At 41.6% G+C, this 11677-nt stretch overlaps 1 protein-coding gene across 1 annotated transcript; it reads left to right on the top strand.

Annotated features, from left to right (window-relative positions):
• Positions 1-1989: 1989 nt before the first annotated feature.
• nr1d2a (nuclear receptor subfamily 1, group D, member 2a) lies at positions 1990-9617 on the top strand. Its single transcript, XM_080427371.1, has 8 exons — positions 1990-2415; positions 5331-5561; positions 5686-5774; positions 5967-6111; positions 6304-7037; positions 7181-7366; positions 7597-7807; positions 8181-9617. The coding sequence occupies exons 1-8, from the start codon at positions 2385-2387 to the stop codon at positions 8378-8380; spliced, it is 1827 nt and encodes a 608-aa protein (XP_080283497.1). The 5' UTR covers positions 1990-2384; the 3' UTR covers positions 8381-9617.
• The last annotated feature ends 2060 nt before the right edge of the window (positions 9618-11677 follow it).

Raw genomic sequence — 11677 nt, 5'->3', positions numbered from 1 at the left:
TGTCTCTACAACTTTGTGTATTCCATGAGTGTAATTTGATCCAAGACCAGCTACAGACACATGCATATCTCTCAGTCATGACATCATGACTTGACACCAGGCGAGTATGGTGGGTTCTAACGTGGACCGGGCCAGATTCTTACCCCCCCCCCCCCCCCCCCCCGCGCAATAAGTGAACCGGTTTGACGGGGAAACCGGTTTTTAATGGCCACCCATTAACAATTCGGCCGAATGCAAATAAGCCCGACTTGAAAACAAAGACGAATTTCTGTGGTTGGCTACAAGAGAATAGGGTGAGGGGGTGCTAATGTTATGTTGATTTTTAGTTTTTTTTCCCCCTGGGGGAGCAGAGTTTTCCAGACCGGGCCATGGCCCCATTGGCCTCTATGACGATACGCCCTTGCTTGACACACTATGGTGGTATGGTATCCTCTCTGACTGGACTGGTGACTCTTTAGTATGTTTACAACCGTGTTAACTTGTAGCTGCATCAACAGTTTTTAGATGAAGGTAATTGTTGTGGATATGAACAGATATCACAGTCAAGGGTGAGGTTAAGTAGATGGGGAGAGATGTTCTTATATATATACAGTACATTTTCACACTTGATAGCATAAACATTCTAAATAGGTCCACGTTCTTTCCTCTTGCATTGTTTGTGAATATCCCTGTAGCTGACATTAAATAAACTTGGACTTGCAACGCAATTTAACTGACGGTTTACCTTAGCTCTGGTCCAGAGCGCTAGTGAGTTATCTCCTCTATCGTTCTCTTTAATGTGCTGCCAGGCGAGCTGCTATTGGAGTGGAGTATTGATTGATGGAATACTTTATTTAGAAGTCTGCAGAGAAAAAAGCTGGTTGTACAGTTCAAAATACAAGGTCAACTAAAAAAGGATAAAAAGCCCAAAGAAGCCTTTCGGCTTGATTCAATGGGGGTAAATTGAATAATTTCTGTCTGGTGGACATATTTTATTTTCTGCCCATAAAGTGTATTATACAGAGAAGGTGTAGTCTGATTTGGAACCAGGCGAGAGAAGGTGGGGTCCTTAGACTAGAGGCTTCCCACCCTGGAGAATAGTCTTTCAATAACACAAAACAGCCTTGTTTCGGTGAGTAGCGAAGTAGTTCTGTTTATTTTCACAAAGTGTGCAATGTATTAGTCCATATTTTTCAATAAAGTGTTTTAACCCGTCTGTGGCCGATTCTGTCGGAAGTTCCCAATGGGTGGTAGTGACGGGGCGCATCCGGTGAAAGCAGGAATTACACTCAATGTCAACAAAAAAAAACATGGGGGGAAAATGGCGTTCGGCCACAGACGGGATTAAAACAAGTGTTTATTGAAAAATATGGACTAATACATTGCACAAATACTCCGGACACCTAGTTAACATTTGGGGCAAGCGGGTAAGCACCTTAACTTTGCATTTGTACATGTTTGGAGAAATACGGGCTTTCCTGGTCACATTCCAGGGCAAACTGGGGGGTGGTCGCTAAGACTCGTAGATACGAAAGTAAAAATCAGACTCGATAAAAATACATCTACGATAGTCTTGATCTAACGCTAGACCAGGGCTAGGTAGGTATAACTATGATCAATTTAGGGAATTAATCATCTGAGCAATATATGTTAATCTTTATTTGACCGCAGAGATGAAAATGTATTATGCACCAAAATTCACGTTTCATTTGATAGCAACATGTGGCCAACTCTCTTGAACATCAGCATCACGTTGCCGTGTTTGTCTTTCTTGTTGTGTTCTGTTCTGTTGCTTCGCATACATACGTGCCTTGCAACGTGACAGCGGTACAGCAGCAGTACCCCACTTATGTTCTCACTGAGTTGACTCCGCCCCCAGTGTGCTAAAAGTGTGTCACTGGGTTAAAGTGACTCGAGCGGCCAGGCAAAGGGGCGTGGCCTAAAAAAAAACACATTATCGAGAACATTTAGTTCTCCGACTACCTAACCCGGTCTCACACAACCAGAGACTCTCTTAGGAGCAACAACTCACTTTGCAGTGGAACATTTTCCGGGCATAACTACTACTCGCTATATTCGTCAAGGTTGTGTTGAAGGCTGAAAACGAGATCAGAGTTTGATGTTTTGAAGAATACACTGGATCTGGTCTAAAGACTCGACTTTTTTTTTATTGAGATTTGAAGTAATGACTATCCTATAACAGAAAATGTTGTGATCTCAAAACAGGGGCTCTGAATTTGAGATTATAACTCTGTAACACTGAATGAATGCACTGTGACAACCTCGCACACATTCTCAGTATTAGTTGCGACTTGTTGTGACACTGACTGGCTAGATCGTGACAACAGTTGAGTCCATTCAACAACACAAGTTATTCTGTGAAGATTTCCAGTTCAGACTCCGAGATGCCTGAAGACGTTGGAACAGCAAAGCCTGGTAAGAAAACAATATTTATCAGTTTACAAAAACAAATATAGGCCTACATGGAGATGTATGTTGAAGATGCAAAGTTACAGATGTTCTTCTAGGTTAGAGCCGTGTACAAGGCTAGGAGAGATGATTAATCACAGTGTAAGCAAACCTAGACTACAGCAGAATACAGAATGCTGTCAGTTCCGCACACCAGAGGAGGATAGTTAACGTGCTTCGCTACAAAGTATCCTCATGGATTAAACATTAAAGCAAAATAAAATCTCACGACAGATTTTTTTTTTCAAATCTGTGATTTGTGAAACAGCATGAAAGCAGTGGCGTACGGTGGAGTCTAACGTTGACCGGGCCAGAACCGGTTTGACGGTTAAACTGGTTTTTAATGGCCACTCATTAACAATTCGGCCGAATGCAAATGAGCCCCACAATTAGCACTAAGTCAAATTATGTTTTAGTAATATATTGTTCCTGCTGTTCTTCTACATACTGCCAACCAGGTGAAGAAATGGGTTTGCCATTTCTTTTATATGAAATATCTGAGACAAGGGTTTTATGGAAGATGCTTCTAGACATAATTTGCTAGTTTGACCACTTCAAATGGTCTAATCTTAAAATTGTAACCGAAGAGAGCTTGTAGAATAGGCTATTTTCGGTGTGCGAAATGTTTCCATAGAAGACATGCTGGCTTCTATGCAATTTAAATGACTGAAATCAGTCGTGACGACCGAGAACTTGAATCCGTGTATCCTGCATCATCTTCATGCATGGCATGGGGTTTCATTCATCGTCCTTTTGGTGTTCAAAATTGTGTTTCTGGATTCTCTTTGTCTTTTGTGTCACGTCATGGTTAAACCAACGCTGGAAACAAACATTCTGATGAAACGCTGATTCTAGTTTGGTCGCTGTATTGTGTGGGGGGGAGCCATTAAAATGGGGTTAGGAGGAGTACCAGTGTGGCGCTATAATGGGGGCATTTGAGACAACAACAGTCAATGTTCCGCTCTCCTCTGCCCTCACATGGACCACGAAGCCTAGCCATGTGTGTCTGTGTACACGCTGCGCAGGACTCTCTTCTGATTGGTCCAGGGGAGGCGGTGACGCGGTCATCGCTAATCAGTACGGCGTGTCCTGGCGCAGGGGTAGACTGCAGATCCAGCGTTGCCACGTTTTGCGAGAGAAACAAGCAACTGAACCAGGTCTATGAAAACTAGCCCAAAAGAACCGAACCCTTCGCCCTTTAAACATATTACATTGACTATTTGAAAATAGCTGCTATTTTCAAAAAATCTCGAAATAAAATGTGGAATATTTGAATCATTCTAACAACACAAATCTAGTTAGGGGCTCCCTGCCCTGGCACAAAACATTTTCAGATGGGGGTCAGGGGGACAACTACTTATTAATTTGACAAGAATATATTTGGGAACTACTGGTTAAAATAGTGAAGCAAGCCAACTACACTTTAGAAACAAGCCCAAAAAACCGCAACCAGCAACTACCAGTATTTACAAGCAACTTCACAGAAAAATAAGTTGCTTTAAGCGGACATGGCAACACTGTTCAGGTCCACGTGAGGCAGACGCGGTCCTTGTGTGACCTAGATTTGTTCTCTTAACAGAACGCATGACAGGCAGTGGTGGAAAGTAACTAAGTACATGTGATGTACTCAAGTACTGTACCATTTTTAGATACTTTTACTTTACTGGAGTATTTCCAATTTTCAATACTTTGTACTTTGTACAAATATTGTACTTTTACTCCACTACAATTGTTTGGACATTTTAGTTAATAGTTACTTTGTAGATTTTGATTATTATTACAAAACATACATTTACCACTCCAGCCTTATATACCTACATACTTTGGCTATTTGAAAATAGCCTCTCTATAAGGCTTGTAGATCTGCCATTTTCAAAAGATTTGTATTCATTTGAAAACTCGAAATGGTACATTCTGCATAATGAGTACTTTTACTTTTGGCACTTTAAGTATATTTTTATGCCAATACTTTTATATACTTAAGTCATTTTTAATACCGAACTTTTTACTTGTAACAGTATTTTTTACATTGTGGTATTGATACTTTTACTTGGGTAAAACATGTGAGTAGCCTACTTCTTCCACCACGGATGACAGGTCCACGTGTGGGTGTGGGTCGGGGAACGAGTTGTCCTGGGGTTAGGTAATCAACACCGCTTTTTACAATAGGTAAGGTGCAGCTTAGCCATGTGTGACAACACGCAGCATTCTTTAATTTTTACCCTTATTAATTTCTCTCCCTAATCAACAAGTGCCTTGTCATGTCAATTAACATGAATAGTTCAACTTAGGCTATCTGGTTTTGGTTGTGTACTATTAAGATATTTTCTTTCGTGACAAGAAAGGATAGAAGAGGGAAAAAAACTAATTTCATGACATTATAGGGAATATAGTCTTGTTTTTGTGTCATTTATGTCATTTAATTAAGTTAATTGTGAAAGAAATTGTTTGCTTGGCAAAGAAAATGTTACATAATCATTGGATGTGTTCTGCTGCTGTGCTGCTGCACTGACCTCATAACACACTCCCATAGCATAGAAGCCCAGGCTCCTTATGTAATAGTCTTATCCAGGATGGTCAAGCAGGTCAATCAATGTGACGAATGAGCAAACCAGGGGTAAAAACATACACAAACAGTTTTAAATTCCAATTAAGGCATATCAATGATTGATTATTTGCTTACATGGAATGTGTCATTGCGGAAGAAATGAGCAGTGGTGTGCCACAATGCCACTCTAGTGAAAGAGTGTTGTTGCCTTAATGAGCCTATTAAAACAAGTATTTTCTTGCCTTGACATGCCAAACAGAGTTTGAGTTGTGATTTCACCTAATATGTTTTTTTGCCACAACTAATCATGGCTGTTATATGTGTTCTTCTGTAGGAGGCGTCATAGCCTACATCTCCTCTGGCTCTGCCTCCAGCCCAGAGTCCTGTATGAGCGACAGCTCTATTAGCAGCTACCAGTCAACCTCCCCAAGCCTTCCACGCCCCTCGTTGCCCAGTCGGGCTGTGGGAATAGTGGTGGACATCGCTCCCCCTGCGAAGCAGGGGCATCAGCGAGGCCATGGTGCGGAGAAGACCGGACGTTCGTCTACGAAGAGCAGTATCACTAGTAAGAAAAATTATGTATTGAAGTCAACTCAAGCAATCAATATCCAGGAAATAAACAAATAATATTTCTCATGTACTTTTACGCTACCTGGGGAATTAATTGAGTGGTTAACCTTCTTTTGCAGAAATCAATGGAATGGTGCTTTTGTGCAAGGTGTGTGGTGATGTCGCCTCAGGTTTCCACTACGGTGTCCATGCCTGCGAGGGCTGCAAGGTGAGACTAGCTCCGTCTCTCCTGGAATGCTGCAAAGCCATTCTACTAGTTTGATTCTTTCAGTCACTCAACAGCACTGAACTACTTGTAATGTAGTACCATTCTATTGGCCAGTGAATAAGAGGGGGTAAAATTGTTTACCACGTTGCAGTAGAGGCTAAATAGCATGTGTGAATCTCTTGGGTTCTCCAGGGTTTCTTCCGGAGAAGTATTCAGCAGAACATCCAGTATAAGAAGTGTCTGAAGATGGAGAGCTGCACCATCATGAGGATCAACAGGAACCGCTGCCAGCAGTGTCGTTTCAAGAAGTGTTTGGGCGTTGGCATGTCCAGAGATGGTGAGAATAATATTATATTAATATTATGTTTATATTAGAGTAAAAAAGAATGACATGTTTTAGGGAAAGTGTACAAGACAGGTCGGAGACCCCTCGGGGGGCTTACAGCAGGTCATGCCAGGAAGGACAGGGTGAAAGAATGCTCCTTGTAATGCTGGCAATCAATTCATCAGTCATTATTGACCTTTCCAGCTGTCAGATTTGGCCGCATCCCAAAGAGAGAAAAGCAGAGGATGCTGCTGGAGATGCAAAACGCCATGAACAACATGATGAGCAACAACAGTCAACTACACAGCATGCTGCAAGGCCGCCAGAGCCCGCCCCTCACCATGGAGGCCGTGCCCAACGACTGCGGCACATCCTCCTCTTCCTCCGTCTTGTACTCCAACCCCTCGTCTCCACAGTGTCCCCAGGACTCGGAGTCTGTGGTTTCCATGGACACCAACACTAGCTCCTCCTCCTCCTCCTCCTCCTCCTCCTCCTCCTCCTCCTCCTCCTCCTCCTCCTCCTCCTGCTCTTCGGACAGCGGCGAGGATGAGTCGCCCAGGCAATGCCGCGACGTGTTCGCTTATGGCCAAAAGGAGTCGTCGCGACAGGTCCAGGGCTACCCCTCGCCGGTGCCAGTTGCCGTGGAGACGCCAAGCGTCAGTCGCATGGACGAGCAGCACGAGAACTGGAACCACTGGAACAACGTCAGCGCGGAGCGTTACCAGCATGGTCACAACAGCAATGGCCAACACATCACTAATGCTGCCTACAGGGAAGAGAGGAGAGTTCACCAGCAGCCTCAGGTGAACAGCAGCCTGAGCTGTGAGGTTCCAGACGGCGGCCACAGCTTTCAACAGAGGCAGCACAACATGAATACACCAACCGTCTTCAGTGGTTACAATGGACCAAGCAGCAGTGTGGACCAGCAAGCACACTTGGTGGGTGTCGGCAAGACTTCTAGAAACTTAACAAATGAATCTACTATAGATACATGGTTTGCTAGGTTAGAAGGCATTACATAGGTATGAATCGTATTGTGGCATTTCACCAGTGCTGATAGCTCTGCTTTCTATTTGTCCAGGTATGTACTATGAATGACTCCCCCTTCGTGGACCCACACAAGCTCGGCCAAGAGATCTGGGAGGAGTTTTCCATGGGCTTCACTCCTGCTGTGCGGGAGGTTGTGGACTTCGCCAAGAGGATCCCAGGCTTCCGTGACCTACCTGAGCATGACCAGGTCAGCTTGCTAAAAGCTGGGACTTTTGAGGTAAGAAAGCAAACATGCCATGTCTAAAAATATGTTATTTTGTGCATGCTTTGAGACCGTACAAGGGGACCTTTTGAAATACTCAGTTAGTGATGTGGCTTCTGAATATAGCCTCAACTGTAGCTCTCTCTAGCAGTCTTTACATGTCCTTTTTTTATTTTTCTTACCATTACTTCAAAACCCTTATAACACACTCTTGCTCTCTTTTGGCCCTTCCCCTTCATGTGTAGGTGCTGATGGTGCGCTTTGCCTCTCTGTTCAACATGGCTGAGCGAACGGTGACCTTCGTAAGTGGCAAGTCATACAGCCTGGCGGTGCTGCGGTCAGTAGGAGCTGGCGAGCTGCTCAACTCCATGTGCGAGTTCAGCGAGAAGCTGGCAGCACTGGGGCTAGACCAGGACGAGATGAGCCTCTTTACGGCCGTAGTGCTCGTCTCAGCTGGTAAGGATACTGGACCATAAAAGTAGACATTTACTGTATATAATATATATATATACACACACACACACACACACACTCACACACTCACACATTCGTGTTTACATAATATATAGTGTGTGTGTGTTATAAATATAGTTGTATGTTGCCAAACATACTGTACATGGTGGAGCATTAACATGCCTTCGTGTAAATGGTCTGTTTGGACCCATCAGATTGTATTTGACAGCTGCATGGCAGCATTATAGAAACTAGGAAAATGACGGCCTTTCACTTTTTGTTAATGAGAATTCATTTTGAACGAAGTAGTTAAAGTGAAATCTTAAAATCAATTGTTCACCAACATTGACTTTTCCTCTTTTTGTCTTTGGATCAGATCGCTCAGGGATCCAGGATCTAAACTCTGTGGAGATTCTGCAGGACAATCTGATCCGGGCACTGCGCAACCTGGTCATGAAGAACCATGGTGACGAATCAGCCACCACCTTTACTAAGCTACTGCTCAAGCTACCTGAGCTGCGCTCTCTCAACAACATGCACTCAGAGGAACTGCTCTCCTTCAAAGTGCACCCTTAAAAGGTTTCTGAAGGGCACAGTTCTATTCTCACCTCATCTCCTTTGACTAAAGGACAGTATTTCCTCCCCACAGTCATGACCACCACCACCACCAGAATCTGCCTCATATTCCCTTGCCCACCACATTTGACCAATCCATTGATGTTTTTTTTCCTGGAATGTATTGTAAAGTTATTTTTTATTATATTTTTGTTAAGTAGGCTAGAGGAGGGTCTGATCGAATCTGATGTACTGTATGGATAGAAGAAATAGACAGCTTAAGCTTGTTGCACTCACGCACGCGTGTCAGAGGTTCCTAGTTTTTCAGAGTTAGAGGCACCTTTCTATTTTTGAGAGCTAGAAGAGTACTTACGTATTTGGCTATATGAGAGGATAAAGTGCAGAAAGCCCATTTGGTTTTTACACGTTATTGATTTTATTTTTCTCCAAAAGCCATTTAATTCCAAAGTGTATTGGCTAATGAGCAGTGTGAATGTGAGAAAAAAGCATGTTAGAAATTGATGTGCGCGCCCTTAGTTGGTCCAATATTTAGACCAATAAATGTTTAAGACAGGCAAACTATCAGAAACTGTATATATGATTGTGTGATGATTGCTGCTAATGCATGGCTATCCTTAAATGAACAACTTGACATGGTTCCTCTTCCCTTTGCCTTGGGAAACCATTATTTATATAGATATATAAATATAGATGTATAAACATAACAGTTTTATACTGTATATAAAAAGATGTGAAGTGTTTATCTGTATATTGTTGTATTGGTGGATTTTGTATTTGATTTTTGAGGGGCTGTGTTAAACCCCTGTCAACTGCCTACAGTATATACCATGCCTCATTATGGGGAGACAAAAACGCCATTTTATCAACACTACATTTGCACATGGTGTTATGGAACAGCTACCAACCAATTAACCCAAAAGCCACACAGTATCCTAGATATTCATGTATGGGCTACATGTTATTTGCGAGTTCATGTAAATGCAATCATGCTTAATGCTTTTACATGCTTTGTGTTTTTACTGTTTTTTCAACTTCCACTTTTTAAGAAACTTTTGTATACAACTTTCTGGGCTTTGAGCACAGCACTTATTTTGCAACACATATTACTCATCTACTTTATTGAAATTTCTGTTTCTTCCACTGGCAACATTGCAATATGTAAATAGCCATGCATATCTTTCATGAACATAGGAATATGAATATATTATAGTATAAATAAATACAAGTGAATCATTAATTGTGTGGTTTTTATTTTTTACCCTTTATTGAAAGTTGAGCCTTAGGTTTAGTAAAGGTGGCATCCTGATAATTCATCTTACTTTGCAGATGTCGTCTCATCCAGTTGTTGGGGGGGGGGGGGAATAATTTGTTTGACTTTATGTCAAATCAGCTCAGTCCAATATCAAGCTTTGAGACTGCAGTGCCTAAGATCTTCCACAAGGTGTTGCTATCAGCCTACTGTGAGGAAACATGAAATACACGGTCTAGGATTTCCCCCTGACTAATGTTTTTCAAGGGGAATGAAAAAAAAACAGATTTATTCAAATGGACACATAAAAATATTAAGATTGACTTTTATCCTGGCACTTATAACAGCACATTTGCAGCTCTTTGATCTAAAAAATGTGTTCTGGACATTTCAACAACATTTAGTCTACTTAAAATAAATTCATTTGTGCATGATATTTTAACAGCTTTGGGGTATCTGTAAAATTACAGGAATACTGGCCAACAAGTCTAAGAGCAAGTGAAACAGAGGGGAAATGGTGTAAAAGTATACCTATCCTACCTGAAATAAAAAATAATAACTAAGAGAAATAATCTAAACCCATCATGCCTGTTTAAATCATACAAAAACAGTTACTTCTATTTGCCTTTGTAGGACCTTATAAATCAATATTATTTGGTGAAATGACCCTTCAATAACACAGTGGTCACAAAGAAGTTACAAGCCAGGCCTAACAAAGAGTCTGGGGCACATCATTAACTGCACCCAAAGAAGAGATATAGTCCAGCTGGAATGCCATCTTTGAGGCTTGTTTAGGACAGGATTTAATTGATGACATTTTTATCTTTAAAAAAAAGTATTGAATCAGATTGTCAGAGACAGAGTGGGCATCACAGAGGTTATCTTTTGGTCCCCTGGAGTCTGTCTGTTGTTAATGGTGATTATTTCCGACAGGCCGTAGGTGAGAGATTAATGTTCATGACTTGTGCTTGTTTTGTGACTCACCATATCCAAAAAAAATGTTAAAGATTGCTTTGTGCTTTTTTTTACAGTCACAGAGGCCTGAAAATCATATGAACTGTATAAAGGTTTCATTGAAACATGCTGTAGCACTACCGACCAATATGTGCACAAGCCCACCATTCATGTTGTTTCCCCTCCTTTCTAAAGCATGTTGTCAAAGTCCAGCCTGTTCCTCTGCCTGCATGGACCACCTTTGCATACAACGTCAAACACACACACACACACACACACACACACACACACACACACACACACACACACACACACACACACACACACACACACACACACACACACACACACACACACATACACACACATACACGTACACACACACACACACACACACACACACACAGACTGACAGACACGCACGCACGCACACACACACACACACACACACACACACACACACACACACACACACACACACACACACACACACACACACACACACACACACACACACACATAACCATACAAACTCTCTACCCTTTGCAAGGGTGCGTCATTTAAATTCAAAGTTGGTCCAGAATTACCATAAACGATCTGGCTCAACTGGGAGCAGGGATTTGTTGTTATAATAAAAGCAAATTGTGTCACTACGCTATGCTTAATTTAATTGTTTTGAATAAGAAATGATATTTTTTCGAAAATAATTAGTTTCTTTATCTTTGTCTATATGGAATCTTATTATCAAACATTTATAGTTTTATACATTTACTATTATGAATTATGTTTTACGACAATAAAAATCTAGACAGCAAGTGATATCTATGGCTACCCCTGTTTTACACATCACGAGTATATGGCCCCATGCAACACATTGAGTTAGAAGTTGTTTTGGAAAAATAATGTAATTTTGGCAAACAATGACACAATATATCAATGTAGTCAATGCACTCAATATGGGAAATGCTGAAGAAACAGTGCAATTCGTTGTGTGTAGAGCTGTTCTTACATGCACACAAAAATGTGTATTGAACAGATAATAATGATAATTTGGCATAGATTTGATTTGTGTTTAAGTTTTGTATTTTATTGAA

The sequence above is a fragment of the Gymnoscopelus braueri genome, assembly GCF_963280865.1.
Source record: "Gymnoscopelus braueri genome assembly, chromosome: 4".
Classification (NCBI taxonomy): domain Eukaryota; kingdom Metazoa; phylum Chordata; class Actinopteri; order Myctophiformes; family Myctophidae; genus Gymnoscopelus; species Gymnoscopelus braueri.
This window is presented reverse-complemented; position numbering and strand designations above follow the sequence as displayed.